Genomic DNA, 16,370 nt, shown 5'->3' on the forward strand with positions numbered 1-16,370 from the left:
CAGTCTCCTAGTCGTAATCAATTTTATATTAGCGATCGTTCTTAGTAGGTGGTGAGATCTCTTAGTAACGATCGGTCTTGTACTAGCAGTTATGCTAGTGTTAGCGCTCGGTCGTGTACTAGCCGTTATGCTAGTGATAGCGTTCGGTCTTGTACTAGCGCTCGTTCTTATTAGTTCGGTCCTTTACTAGTGCTCGTTCTTAGTAGTGCTCGGTCTTGTACTAGCGCTCGTTCTTAGTAGTGTTCGGTCTTGTACTAGCGCTCGTTCTTGTACTAGCGCTCGTTCTTAATAGTGCTCGGTCTTGTACTAGCGCTTATTCTTGGTAGTGTTCGATCTTGTACTAGCGCTCGTTCGGTACAGTGCTCGGTTTTGTACTAGCACTCGTTCTTGTTAACGCTCGGTCTTATACTAGCAGTATGCTAGTATTAGCGCTCGATATTGTACTAGCATTTATGATAGTGTTAGCGATCGATATTATTGGGTTGTGTTGTCTCTTATTAACGCTCGTTTTTATACTAGTGTTCAATATCGTACTTGTATTAAGCCATTAGTGTTCGGTTAAGATAATAGTATTCGGCATAAGCCAATAGAGTGCGGCCTAAGCTAATAGTGTTCGGCCTATTTCAATAGTGTTCGGCCTAAGCCAATAGTGTTCGGCCTAAGTCAATGGCGTTCGGTCTAAGCCAATAGTGTTCGTTCTAAATCATAAGTGTTCAGTATAAGTTCATGTGTTCGACTCCTACTTGAGTCTTACTCTTTAAATGACTGTTCGGTCATGTTCGTATGTAGGGAGAGTTTTTCCCGTTCGGTCTTGTTCATAAGTTATATTGATCTTTTACGTTCGGTCGTGCTCAAGGGTGGTGGTTGTTTTACTATTCGGTTTGATTTGACTTAAATGTGTTATGGATAAGGAAGTATGTTGGTATTGAAGTATGGTATGATATGTGGATAAGAAAGAGAATTGCAAGGAGGAATATCTCATGGATGGTTATGGAATTGTAAAGTATGAATGCAGTTATTGCTAAGTTGGTGTTTATCCTGATATTTTGTTATTACTCATTCTCACGTAAAGAGGAGTAACTCATGTGTGAGAATGGCAGGAGGTCCTAGTCCGTAAGTGTAACTTGGACGAGGTATAACGAACTAATCCCGATGGCAGCTGTTGAGGGCATCCCAGCTACTACACCATCCGGGTGCAAAAACGTCGTAGCTATACAATTCATACAATCCGGATAGTCAGAGTAAAAGTGATCGGTTATAACATGATTGTATGGTTTATATATATGTATGATTGTATTATATGTGTGTCTGAATTGCATGTTCACATGGTTAATTAAATTACACTAGCTTACCCTTATTTCCTGTCTTGTCATGTTGTTCGTTCGGTCGTCTTTGTCACTGTATTGATCACCCTATGGGTATGAGCAGAAGGTGATGAGGGTTCTCTGGAGCAGGCGCTAGCAGGAGAGGATGATTTTCGTTGGAGTAAGACCGTCGGTCTTGTGCTTATTTTTGTATTAGTGTAGGACCGTTCGGTGGGTTCTTATGGTTTGTTTTTGTATACGGTTTCTTAAAGTTTTTAATTTATGGTTATTTTAAGATAACTGTACTGTTAAAATACTTTAACAACTCATGGATAACTGGTCTACTATATTATTATACGTGATTGATCTATAATATAGTTTATAATAATTTATTTTCATCATAAATATAACTTATTTTAAAAAATTATAATTAATTTTATAACACTCCGGATCAGTAGAAGTAATCTATTAATTAAAACATTTTTTATGATTGGTATTAAGCAAAAATAACTATATAAATATCTCTCTTTTACTTACATAACAAAGTTTTTCAAAATATAATTCTTAATCAAAATAATGGAGAATTATCTACGATAAAAAAAAAATAGATAAGCTATTCCATTGTCTACACCACTATAAGACTAACTGATTATTCAATCTCTCATATAGTGTTTTTTATTTTTGTGAAAAATGTGTGATTACACTGAATAAAAACAAAATCACAAAAGATAAATTAGTATATTTAAAAATAAATAAACTTATATATAGCTCAATAATTAATAAAAACAACAATCAATTTCAAACAATTCATTCACTGCAAGCAATTATTTATACAAATTCATTTATAAAATTTGCATCATTCATAAGAATTCTAATAGATTTTGTCATATATTACTCCGGCTTTATTCGAAATAATAGATTTTGACATATATTACTCCGACTTTATTCGAAATTATAAAAGAGTTAGTTCATTATAACATGTTAGCAGTAGATCTTGGTCGATGAATTTAGAAGAGTCAAAATAATACATTCAAAATCTATCTATATATATTATTGTCACCAATACAATAGATATTAATTCATAATTTAATATAATTGAAACTACAAAAGATATTACACATATCTATCATAATGTCTTTCCTTCTTTCGTATTATTCAATTGATCAATATTGAATCAAAAATAAAATTTTCAGTTATTTCTTTTTCAATTTAAATAATCATATTATTGACAATAAATTCATCTTCACAGGTAGTTTCTCTTTTATTATTTTAAAAAAAATCTATTATTTTATTCTTCATCATTTTAATTAAAAAAATGTAAATATTAAAAAATAATTTATATGATTTAATTAAAAATTAAAACATGTAACTATTATAAGAAAAAATTATGATAATTCAACCACAATTAAAAATTGATTATGAAAAACACATAATACATTATTTTTTCTTCTACATCAGTAAAAATGAATATATAAAAACTCATGAGATAAAAAAAAACAATATTAATTATTAAACTAATATTTTACTATCAAGTTAGATAAGAGAAATACCTCCCTTTCTTCAATAATGAAAGATAGCATCTGATAAATGAAAGAAACAACAGTTAGTTTGTATCTAACTCCATATTTTCTTTAGACAAAAAGAAAACATGTGGGAGTCAAATACGAGTATAACCTGTGAAAAACTCAAAGCACAACAAGAAATAAAATAAAATAAAATAAAATAAACATCTTAATAAATATTTCTATTCATTGTAATATTTAATTTTGTTTTATTTTAATAACTTTAAATGTCGTGTTTTATAAAAAAAATAAAAAGATATCTAATTTAATTTTCATAAGTTCCCAATATATATTATATATAATTTTTATTTTTTTTAACTTTATAAATTTCTAATATATAAATTTCAAATTTCAAAAATTTTAGGAAACCATGGCACTCTCCATCCCTTAAAATATCTGCATTGATGTGAGAAAGACTATCTTTCAAGTTTTCGTCATAGGAACGTTCATGGACTCTAGCTACTTAAATATGTGTCTATGTTATTTCATTGCACGTCATTATCACATTTATATCTACACATCTTCATCCCAAATATTTTTCTTGTTAACAATTAACTATAATTTATCACATTCTAAAACTTTTATACACATTAATCTTTCCCAAAATCCAATATAACCTTTTCATTTTAAAAAATACCACTTTTGTTGAGCGACACTATGACTTGCCCAATGAGTATGTATAATTCATATTAAATATGTGAAGTTATTTAATTGGCTTAAACACGTAATTTTTGTTTCCTCTCACGAGTCAAAACAAAGTATACGAGTTCAAATATTATTATTAGTATAATTATTAATTTATTACTATTATTATTTATATTACTATTATCTATTATTAATATTATTATTTTAGCAATGATTTATATTATATTCTATTTGTTATATTATTATAAAAATATAATAAAATCTAATTATATAAAAATAATATATATATAGATAAATATAACAAAATAAGTATATATATATATATACCTATTTTATTTTGAATGTTAATCCTTGTCTCCAAATTTGTGCGACGAAAGATTTTAAAAATAATTTATATTATTTTCGTGTAATTCTTTGTTGATTTTCGAGTTTTTAGCGAATTAATTACTCTCATAGTTTCCGTCGTCGGAAACAAACACAAGGTTAAAGTAGAATTGTGAAAATGGATGAGTTTGTCACACATTTGTTTTCGATAATTTTAGACTATTTGGAAACACAAATTTTTTCATTTTAATTTTAAATAACGTTGTGCATGAGACAATGTTACGCCCACATAACTATTTGAATGACATATATTCACGTCCTATTTTAAATATTATTTTTACAAATCCTTTCTACAAATTTTGATATTATTTTAATATAATTTTCATGACTTTTATTTAAATTTATATTTATAATTATCTATTTTTAATCATCAAAATACATTATTTATTTGACTATTTCTACCGAGTTACCAAAATCATTTCTTTGAGTTACCAAAATCCATTTACACTCTTTCTAACATCAATTTCAATAGATAAAGGTTACAAATAAGTCATAAATGACTCAACAACAAACCCCAAATCATCCTTCTTTTTCATACCTCCTAATTTAGAATCTCACCATTCAAACCCCTAACTTGAACATAAAACTTACTTAAAACTCAACATATTAACTACTAATCCTTTTGTACTTCAGTTTCCTCTTAATTAACAACCTAGTTTCAAATAACTAAAAACCCACGTCAAAAACTCAGTTTCTTCCTATGCTTATTCCTTCAAAATCTCAATTCCTCAAAATGGATCTAGAACCTTCTTAAAACCACCACATTTACTCTTCCTTCTTTCTTATCATATTTCATTAACTTAAGATACCAATAAGTCTTAAATAACATATAAACAGACCTGTAATACCATATTTCATAATTCAAACACTATCGAAACCTCCATTTTAACTACAAAATCCTTAGATTTTTAACTCGTTACTCCGTAAACTTTGTAACCAATTCCAAACATCAATACAACATTATAACATACAATTCATGACAACAATATCATCCAAATTAATCACATCATAAATTCATCATCAAATAACTAATCACACACATTTAAATGAACCAACACTATCATAAATATGGAAATTATAACTAAATCAATTTAACATGCATACAAGGATCAAACTTACAACACAAACATATCTAGCTTTCCTTACCTTTTAGAAGACCAACCGTTCTAAAGAACCCTATACCGCTCACACAACTTAAGGAGCTCTATATGTACTTACAGACAACAAAATCATGATCAAAGTATACCATTAATACCATAGATCAAGAGAGAGTTTTATAGAAGACACAGACATTACATGTAAATGAGCGAGTCCCACATGCAACAGAAGAAAGAAAGGACCAGAGAAACGAGGTCGAAACTTAATTTACTCAAATGGAGAAAATAATTGATTTAAATCGAAAGAATTCGCTGTCATAATCACTTATACAATCTTAGTCCTTCAATTAGATGAGCAGAGAAGAATAATTCTTAGAAAAAAGTCAAAAAATTCTAAAAAAATGATTTATAAAAAGAAAATGTATTTTAAAATAATAAAATTTATTTATAATTAAATTATTTATATTAAAACCATTTATTACTAAAATATTTGAGTTTCACTGTTTTAATTTACTATCACTTTTAAAATACAATTTTCTATATCTTCACGTTGTAAGTCATTTTGTCTCACATAAACGACTCTTTGGAAGCAGACAAGTAATAATTATTTTGTCATTGTCTTTATTTGTATAAAAAATAATTAAAAAAAGTTTATTTTTAAGTACGAACTTAATGTATTTGTGAATTACGTTGTTTGGTGCCATTACAGTTTTAACATCCCGATGGCCTAAACTCAAGTTTAGAATCCCAAGTTTGCATTTAATTTAAGAGATCACATGTGTTTTCGAAGTAAATAATCTCAAACTAAAAATTATTAATTAAATTAGAATGATGTATGATTTGATTTACGCGTTTGGTGATATTAATATGTCAATTTTAAATTATCTTAATTTTGTCTCTCACATTTTTTAATAATATACCGTGTCATGTAATCTCTTTTATAAATATTTTTAAGTTAGATGTACAAAAACTAAATGTCTTACTGTTGTGAAAGTGATGTTACGTGACCTTGAAATAACGAATAGGTTTTTAGATCTTATGTTTTAAAGAAAATAAAATAAAACTTTATATTAAAGAAAATAAAATTAAACTTTATATTAAAGAAAATAAAATTAAACTTTATATTAAAGAAAATAAAATAAAACTTCATATAGAAAACTTTAAAATAAAGTTGATTTATGTTAAAACGATAGGCTATTTAACCCTACAGAACCGAAAATTGTTATTTAATTTCGGTTTAATAAGTTGTGTCTCACACTTCATAATTAATTGATAATTGATATATTAATTCATAATTGATATATTGTAACATTACATTTAAGGACACTTGATCATTATATATATATATATATATATATATATATATATATATATATATATATATATATATATATATATATATATATATATATGTTTTAAACGTAAATTTCAACTACAAACTCATAAATATAATTCAAATTCTTCTAATTTATTCTTCTATCTTTTTCTTCATTGGCATTGAATCAGACGACATTCCTTCATCTCCTCTCTTATAACGAATTATACGATCATCGCACAAACACAAACACAAACAAGTAGGATGAGCTAACATGCAACAAATCATTTATAAAACATGCATAATTACTTTGATACACTCAACAAACATCATATAATAATTATGTCAGACACCCTCATACCATCATACAACAATCGCACCATAGATACTCATCCCATCATACCACAATTCCTAATAGGCACTCATCCCACAATACCCAATAAACATTCATCTCACAATACTCAATAGATATTCATTCCACAATACCCAATAGACACTCATTCCACAATACCCAATAGACACTCATTCGGATGATACGTTGATGAGCGGTCACGGGAGGTTATGCACTTGTGATGACTTCTACTTCTTCTTACAAATACACTTCCAAAATACTTCATACAATCCACAAGGTTAGTCCTCAACACTATGTCCAAAACCGTCACATAGACCAGGACTTCCTGCCCCTCTCACCACATAATTAATCCTTCTCTACTTGAGACTGGATGACTATTAGAGTATCAGGATAACCTCCAACAACAGGACCCTCAACATCAACATATACACTAATACCATATCATTACAGAATCTCTCCACGAGACTCATACCATGCTCATATTCCTCAACTCATATTATACCATTACAAAATCTTCTCATAATACTCATATCATGTTCAGATGCATAAATTCAAATCCAATATAATAAAATACAATTATCACAGAAATCATACAAAATGAATATATCACAAAGTAAATTAACAATACTAAAATATCACTATAAATGGTCACCGGAGAAGAATCAAATGTTTGACGAATCAAACTCACCATAAATACCAGTACATATGACTAGTCACAACTTACTGGATTTGACCAGGGTTGCTCTATGATCAGGGATGTACCAACTCCGGTTTTTAAGATTCCTCTATCCTACCATCACAATTATAACATTAATATAAACGTTTTGGGAAACTAAGAAGTTGAATCTGGCATAGCCGATTAGACATCTTCTTATCCTTCCAGAAAGATGAATCCATCACATATTTTATATCAATTGAGTATATTGCATAATAGTTTAACAATACTTAATCTGTTCAATAGAATTTAAGTTAAGAACCTATCGAGTAGACTTCCAGAAAAGAGAGGTGTGTCACAATGGACAACTTAAGTACCAAGTCTTTCCTTAGCCAAAATGTTCCTCAACTAGTTTTTAACAAATTTCTTATTTACAGATTCAAAACAACAGCATATAATATTAACACAGAAATTAAATATAGATAGATATACACCAAGCACATATGTTTTTCATTAACAATATTCACACAGAATTTCAAGACATGAATATTAATAAAACAATACTAAATCATAATATAAAACCTTAGAAATGTTAGCTCCTCTACCTCTATTCCAGACTTGGTTTCTTGATCAGAGGTTGTTCACGGAAAACTTCCAGAATCTCCACACTAAAATCCTTCTTACTCTAAATTCTTCCTAATCTTATGATTTCTCTCTACTTCTTGGTGCAAAATCCCCCTCCCCTTGCTTGGTATTTATAGGCCAAGATTATGGTACTATTTTTTATTTATTTATTATTATTATATATATTTATTTATTTTTTTTATCATTTCAATCACCGAAAGATGTTTTGGTGTTTTGCTATTTCAATCACCGAAAGTTTCTTTGTCCATTTGTTTTCTTTTTCTTTTCTTTTCTTTTTTTTTAAACAAAAAGGTAGAAAAGAGTTTGAACCCATGTTCTTAAAATCACCACAATTTTCTACGATTTAAGTTACCAAAATTTCTTATTTAGCTTTCCACATTTTATTTTTACATAAACTTATTAATTATATTTTCCATTCATAAAAAAAAATTATTACTTCTAGTAATAAAATTATTACTATTAAGGTAAATATTTTTCATAGATCTTATATAGGTTGTCATGTTTGTAGTGGTCGAATTATCTTTTACCAATTACATAATAAGACGAAAACATAAAAGAAGAGTATAATATTTTTATCATACTTTTAATGAAATTAGTAAAGTTTAGTATTATTTTATATTAATCATAATATCTTTTTATATTAACTACAAAAGTTATATATTTTTTAATATAAAATAAAATAGACACAATAATACACCAATCATCATGTCACATATTTAATAGAAAATTTAAATGAAATATATTCATTGGAAAATATAAAACATTTAAGTACTCAACAAATAAATATTAATAATTTAAAATACTTAAAACTTAAAATTTAATTAAATCTAATTAAATTTCAATATTATAAATTTACGTATACAAATATATAACTTCATATTCGTTCAAACTCTTGATTATATAATGTTATTTTAGAGAAATAACCTATAAAGTGAAAAATTAAACACACCCTTACAGTAATCATGTCATTAAATTAAAAAAGAAATAATAATGACCTGATTCAAAAATATTCTGAATATTTTATAGACAAAAAAATTATAATAAAAACTCAGTTAAAAATATTCATATTTGTGAGAAACTTAAAACTTAATTAAGCTTTATTATTATTTTATTATTATTATTATAAAATATTGACTTACATTTGATCACTGACTTATGTGCAAGCAAAAGAACACCAAAATTAAGTGGAAGGCTTTACTATTTTGGAGAACTGAAATGATATTTTATTGGAGAATTTTTACCTAAATTCATTAACAAATTTTATGTGTGAAAATCACCAAAAAAATCCATAAGATTTTATTTATGTCCACACATATTTTCTGTTCAATAATTTAAGGAGTTGTCTAATATGATGACTTTATATAGCTTTCAAGGCGACAAATGAAGAGCCGATGAAAAATGAATAGGTTCGATGGCACTATAATCAGAATCGATTGAAGTCAATAATAAATAATTTTGACGATACAAGTCGAGAAAGTGGCAAGACAAAAAGAAAAAGCTAGAGAATGATATGATACGATTTAACTTGCACGGGACACATCTTCCCAAACACCTATATCACCCCTTGTCAATCAAGGCTCCCCACTCAAGAGAATTACAATAAGGCAAGTAAATGCTATATTTCATCATCAAATATATTGAATCAAAGTGTTAATAATAATCCATCTCCATTAAGATATTTTTGTTGAACTCAAAATACGGCAAGGCCATTCTTAGATGAAACAATCTTTGCAATGAAGAAAACTAAATGACAATTAGACCGCAAAAAAAATCTCAAATCAGTGTACGTCTGTTTCACTTCTCCAAATGTACACCACAATCAGGAAGCCAATTACAATTGACTTGTGATTAATCCATCACAGGAAGTAAAATAAAACACCTAAGAAAAAATCATGCTAACATCATATAAGCGAGCCTTTTTTCCTCAAAGGAATAATCAATCTCTTGAATCAAGTCATTTCCATAAGGAACTACTGTGTTTGTGAGAGTTGGATTCAAGTTTATATTCTTTATAATTGATGAAGGAACTGGAGTCATAGCCATACTCATTGGAATTGATACTGTGGATGGTGTAGCTGGGAAAGGAATGGGCATTGTCTTTGGAGTTCTATTCTCTTCATCTACCAAAGTAGTAGCTGTCTTGGAGGGAGTAGTGAATGGTACATTGTTAAGCGACAGTGTTCTCTGCAACTTCTCACCCGGTTTATGTTCATCTGTAGCATTTGCCACATTAGCTTTTGAAGCTACATTGTTAGAAGAGATAGGAGAAAAAGGTTGTCGTGTCAGAGGAGATTCTATGATTTGAGTCCCAGCACCAAATGAGTGTTTTTTAACAGGAACGCCAGCAATATCCAGCCCTCTTCTAGCTGCTCAAACACAGGGAAAGAAACAATTAGTTCTAAACAAGCTCATGAATTACAAATGAATATAGATAGTAATACATCATGTAGAATGTTTGTGCAACTTAGTATGAAAGACAAAACATAAAGGGAATGAGAAGTGCCGTATAAGACAGGAATAAATCAATAAATCAAGGGAAAATCTACCGGCTGTGATGTGTTCAGACTTCCATTTTTTAATATCAAACAAGTAAAAAACTAAGTGTACTGAATCCGATGGAGCTTTTTTCTACTAAAACAGAGGAATAAATGGGCCGACAATATCGAGCCTGGCTTTTGGGGACAAGTTGAATAAAAGTTTGATACCAGTTATGTTTCTTAGTTGAGATTAATGAAAGCACCTGCTGATAAACCTGAAATGCCATCATCCAGGTAACTTAAATGCTCAATTTGGTGCCCTTTGTCAGTCTTTCTCATGGCTCGAGTAGCTTTTGAATCAGGCTTTGGAGTTTGAAGCATTGCTCCCCCAAGCGAGACTCTCCTACTAGTTGCTCCTCCTGTTGACATCCTAGACCCCTTTTTTACACTCTGGGGCTTGGAAGGGCTTGGTTTTGACCCATATAGTGCCTCCTGTTCCGCTATCATTTGTCCCTGTAGTTTCTTCAAATCCTGAAACAAAAAAATAGCATTTTAACAAGTTTTGTTAAATTATATGAAACATCTATTTCTCGAATGATATACAAAGTAAAAAAAAAAGATGTTGCTCAGGGTTTCAAAACACAGAGAGCTAGGGGAAATATTAAAGGTTTTATGAGTTGAAAATCTATCTGGAATGCAATTAGAAGACATTACCCGCTGCCTACGGCGTTCTTGCTCTTTCTCTTGGCGTAATATAGTGTATTCTTCAAGCATAGAGAGTAGACGAATCTGAAAACCACAAAACAGAAGGACATTTTGAAGCAGATTTGCTTGAACAACCAACTAAAAAGAAACTAGTATTTAATTCACTCCTCACCGCCCGCAATGCATCAAAATAACTACTAAGAACTAGCTTCTTGAACAGAGCACTTACACCATCATATGTGAATTCAATGCCTTTTTCCTTCTCCCATGCAATAGTTCTGGAAGTCAGACCATCCACCATTGCTACACGCAAAAAAGAGAGGCCATTTTGAAATTATACACAAACACAGAGGCAGGAAAAAGAAGTTTCATCCAACAAACAGAATCAAATGGCACGGCAGAGAAATGAAGTTGAAAGACCAATATAGTTTAGCTTGAAGAAAACAATATCAAACCAAACAAATAACTAAACTGGCGCTCATTACTCCATAATTGCTTATGGAACTTCACATCCAAATTGGCACCTTTGATGACGCTCCATGAAAACTTTGGTCTGACTCACAACACTACAATTTAATACGTAATCCACTATAATATTATGCTAGTTCGTGATTCAGTTTGATGTTGCATAAATTAAGCCATGACATAACAAATAAGAAAATCATGACAAATATGGTAATTATTGTGTACCTGGAATTTTGTTGACCAAGGCACGAGCTTTCTCAGCTCGCTTGAGAGTAAGATGAGCACCTCTCCCAGCATTGTATCGATTATCATCCTGGAGGATAAATAAAACAAAATACATAGTTAAATTTTCAAATGTAGCTATGGTTAAAAAGTGGGTCAAAATTGGCAATGTTGAAGCACGTTACAAATTACTAACCCTGTTGTACTCCTCAAGCCAAGACTCTTCATCGCATGCTGCCAACCATTTCTCAACCCTTTCAAGTATCTCTTTTCTGCTAAAAGCTTCTTCTTTGACGTGGGCAACCTGAAGTTCAATTTGTTCAAGCACACAAGCAGGGTCCACAGAACCTGCATAAAAAAGGAAGAGGCATACTTTTAAGTTCGCAGAGAAAATAATTGCAGTGAACTTGGTAGAAAGTAGAAAGTTACCAGATTCTATGGCTTCAACAGCATATTCCACTGCATTATCTATTTCTGGAATCAAATGAGTCTTTCGACAAATCTCCTCCAGCTCTGTTCTCTTTTTTAATACAAGCTCTTTCATCTTGCTTGATTTCAACTTTTCTAACCTAGCTACTTCCGCCTCAACCTGGATGACATTATTACTTTTCCATGAATTTTGAACCATAAAAATCAAGAAATATAATCCTATTACCCTCAAGCTACTTGTAACTCACCAAATTGATGAACTCCACAGACAAGGTGTTTGGTTCAGTTACTTCATGTTCTGAAGCGGCTATATTACATGTAACATTTTGAAACATCTGTTGCTCTTCAACAGGGGTATCCATTAAGTTCCAGAGCTCCAACATTGAAGTAGCAAGATCTTGGAGCTACGAAACCCTAAGTTATTACAAATATAACCAGAGGGGAAAACAACAAAATTCACAAAATACTAAATAAAAATTGGCAATTAATTTCTAACTCAATCTTTACCTTCTGCATTCTCTGCAATTTAACCTCCCGCAGTTCTTCTATAGCAACCGCTAATTGTTGAATGGTGTCATTACTTACACTCTTAGATCCTTCTGATTCCAATAAACTAGGATGAATTCCATTAATTGTCTGCTTGAAGTCCAAACCAAGCACTGAACATAGAGAATTTAATGTATACAGGTACTCCTGGACTTGCTTTAAGCGACTACTCTGCATGCGTATAAGATACGAGCACGATTACACATAGCCAAAAGGAAGGATGAAAAGGTGATGATATGAGTTGAGTCAAAGAAACAGTTCAAAATAACTTAAGTATAAGCAGATAATTGACCTTCTCAATCTGAAGTGCATGTAACTGCCTATGCAATTCTTCAAGTTTTCTCACGGATAAATCAGTTTCATCTATGACAGCGGAAATATACTCTCTAGGACCATGTATTTCAATTGAAATGCTCTGAATCTGCTCTTGGACTTCTATGAATTGATTTCTACGCTCAGATTTCCTTTTTTGCATCTCCTCCAACTGCGGAAGAATTCTTGCATGCTCTTCCTTGAGGCTACCAACATTTTGATCAGTCTAGAAAAACGAAAGGGATAATGTACAAACGAATTAGCAGTCTAACTGTAAAACAAATTATCTTGACAAAAAAAAAATCAAGCTTGTAAGCTATAGGGTGGTCATCCACTTAGGGGTGCAGTTTTTTTTAATACAAATCGAGTATTAAAACCAACAGCAAATAAATTATAGCAATTCTTAAAGTATCTAACCTGACGAATATGCACTGGTCTCTCTCCCATTGATGAACAAATAGCGGCAAGTTCTGCCTCACAATCAGCGATAGCCTGCCTTAATTGAGCCCTAGATCGATTTGCCAGATCTACCTTCCTTCTGTATACTTCTAGGCACTCTTGTTCAAGCTCAAACAACATTCTATCTCTGTCAGTTTCAGACTCCCCAACTTCGTCCCATATTATCTAAAAAGAGAGATGAGGCAAACAATGACAAATTTTCACAACCTTACAGAATATTCTCCAACCCAACTGCTGGAGATGCGAGGAAAGGGATAATTAGAAGGACGATCGCATCAAAATTTAATACGTACCTGAAGCTCATAGAGAAGTGTTCCACAAGTTGTTTCCGATTGCAGAAGGGGATCATTTTGAGGTTTGGACATTTTTGGCACTTGTATCTGCCAGACACATTCCCATTAAAATTCAGAAAGATCAATGGCAAAACAATTCTGTCTAAATTAACTAGATATTTATAGAAAAAAAAAACACTTGTGACAGAAAGATTTTTAATTTTGATTTACGTCCAAAAGCAAATTTCGAAGCTAAAGCGGCAATGCGAAAAACGCAGCCGTCCCCATCATGTTATGACTCCACTATATTTGTGAGTGAAACCATCAAACAATTCTTCGTTGCTGAACCGTGAATTACTAATATAGAAATATAGTCCAAGAACCTCAAAAACCTAAAATCCACACCTTTATCTCAAGGACTCAGCAAAAGAACTCAAGAGAAACACTATATGAGTGAAATATCTACCAGTGCTGAAGTAGCACATTAGTTTCTCAATCCATTCATAAATTTGAAAAATAGAAACAACTAAACACTACTGGGAAACAAAAAACTTAAGCGACCCCGGAATTCAATCAGAACTCAAATTTGAAAAGGAAAGAAGAGCACAAAAATATATCGTACTAATCCGACTCAGATAAGCGCCACATCGATCTCAGCTAGCAGAAAGTGGAAGCAGCTATGCAATTCAAATTTCAAAACAGCGAGAAACGAATCGTAAACTCGTGCAGGTTCAAGAAGCAAGAAACAGATCAGTCAACGACACAAACTGAATTTCCACGCATCTAGATTTAGAAAGGGGTTTCAATTTCGAATTACGAATTTGACATGGTGCATTTCATCAGAATGTGAAGAGCGAGCGAGAATATAACTGACCTGAACAACAGAAGTGATCTATGAATTGTCTCGTGTTTAGATTTTCCGTCGTCGCTGTTGGAAGAGGAATGAGTTTATTTTCTCTCAGAGAATGAAAATGGGTTTTCGTGAGAAAGAGTTTGAAGTTTGAATTGTAGAGAGAGAGAGAGAGAGAGAGAGAGAAATATAGCCGTTTTGAAGAAAGGGACCGTTTTCGAAAGCGCTCGCTGTGGATTTGATTTTGATTTGAATTAATTGTTGCCCTTCTTCTTCTCCCTATCTGTCTTTGAAAAAACTGATATAAAAATAATCAAAATTTGTTTCTTTTTGAAAAAAAAACATTGAAGTTAAAAAATACGATGAAATGGGAAATTATAAAGAAAAAGGCGTTTGAATTTCAAATTCAGAAGAGAGAGAAAGTCATTAAGTAATACTACCAACTTAAAAGGATAGAATTGGGATTCTATTATTTATTTATTTTTATTATCGATTAGTTGATAATTTTTTAGTGAGGAGAGTTGCCTCTTTTTTTTTAAATTGGAATTCTATTTAATTTGATTGATAACTAAACTAAATAGTATTAATGTTTTTTTTTTAAATTGCTTGTTGGTTAAATTAGGATGATTTAATTTGGGTGGTGTCGTACTTAAGAGTATAACGTTTGACTTGTTTATGTTAAGGTATTGTTGTTAAATAGTGATATTTCTCGCACCAAACAAATGCAGTTATTAAGGAATGTAAAATGTTTATTAATTTTTATTTAACATTTTCAATTTTGCATAATTTTTTCTTGAAATAAAAGTAAAAGCTAAATATCAGAATATTTATATTTCTAACATTTTGAAATTATATTGATAATTAAAGTGGTACAATTTAGATCGGAGTCAGAGCATAATGGCTAGATATATTTTTTTTTTGTTTTTAAAATCCATATTTTTATGTATTTGTATTTAGTACTTTATAAATATAATAACAACATATGTAGGTAACTTTCATTTATGATTCATTTTATATTTATAAACATTAGAATAAACATTTTTTAATTGAAATTCATTAATAACAAAGTATATATATATATATATATATATATATATATATATATATATATATATATATATATATATATATATATTATATTCAATCACAATCATGACAATTTAGTGGACAAAAATTACCTGTAAAAGTTTCAACACTCAAACTAGTATAATCATAGTAGTAAATTTATTTACCTTTACAACAACTATATTTAAAAGTTACAGTTACACGTGTAATAATTGTTTTATTGACTGACAATAAAAATAACAAGTGATTTTCCTTATGCATATTACAATGTTTAAAATAAAGGTTAGTTAAAAACAAACAATATATTTTATATATGTTCACCATTTATCAATAATAAAATAATGTCCGACTCATATTTAATTTTAATTTGAAACTTATATTTAAAAAATAAGAAATTAAAGTTAAAAAAAATCTTTTTGGTGAGTCATACTTTTAATACCCATAAATATATAATTAAATTTTAAAACCGTTGGGTAAAGACTTTTATACCTCGAATATAAGATATACAAAAATGTTAAAAACTCCTAAGATTAGTTTCTAATTATTAATAATTTATTAATTAAAAAGGGCTTAATTTCTTAAAACAAATTAACTTTTATCTCATCACCT

General features: G+C 30.1%; 1 protein-coding gene across 1 annotated transcript; it reads right to left on the minus strand.

Annotated features, from left to right (window-relative positions):
- Positions 1–9,559: 9,559 nt before the first annotated feature.
- Positions 9,560–14,932, minus strand: LOC124823734 (65-kDa microtubule-associated protein 3). The gene is made up of 13 exons (XM_047296027.2): positions 14,721–14,932; positions 13,868–13,954; positions 13,533–13,739; positions 13,096–13,341; positions 12,765–12,974; positions 12,506–12,661; positions 12,258–12,417; positions 12,025–12,176; positions 11,832–11,919; positions 11,371–11,444; positions 11,151–11,225; positions 10,700–10,967; positions 9,560–10,325 (listed from the first exon to the last, which is right to left on the minus strand). Exons 2-13 carry the CDS (start codon positions 13,937–13,939, stop codon positions 9,850–9,852), a joined length of 2,184 nt encoding a protein of 727 aa, XP_047151983.2. The 5' UTR covers positions 13,940–13,954; positions 14,721–14,932; the 3' UTR covers positions 9,560–9,849.
- Positions 14,933–16,370: the final 1,438 nt, after the last annotated feature.

Source organism: Vigna umbellata, chromosome 8 (genome assembly GCF_029865625.1).
Source record: "Vigna umbellata cultivar VRB3 chromosome 8, Vumbellata_1.0, whole genome shotgun sequence".
Classification (NCBI taxonomy): Eukaryota; Viridiplantae; Streptophyta; class Magnoliopsida; order Fabales; family Fabaceae; genus Vigna; species Vigna umbellata.

Bases quoted from the DNA above. Each gene is read 5' to 3' on its own strand.
- LOC124823734 (XM_047296027.2), bottom strand. From the start codon at position 13,939: ATGTCCAAACCTCAAAATGATCCCCTTCTGCAATCGGAAACAACTTGT. The intron at 12,975-13,095 runs GTCAATTATCTG...ATACGCATGCAG, and splicing joins ATGCACTTCAGATTGAGAAG to AGTAGTCGCTTAAAGCAAGT. The intron at 12,662-12,764 runs GTAAAGATTGAG...AGGGTTTCGTAG, and splicing joins AATTGCAGAGAATGCAGAAG to CTCCAAGATCTTGCTACTTC.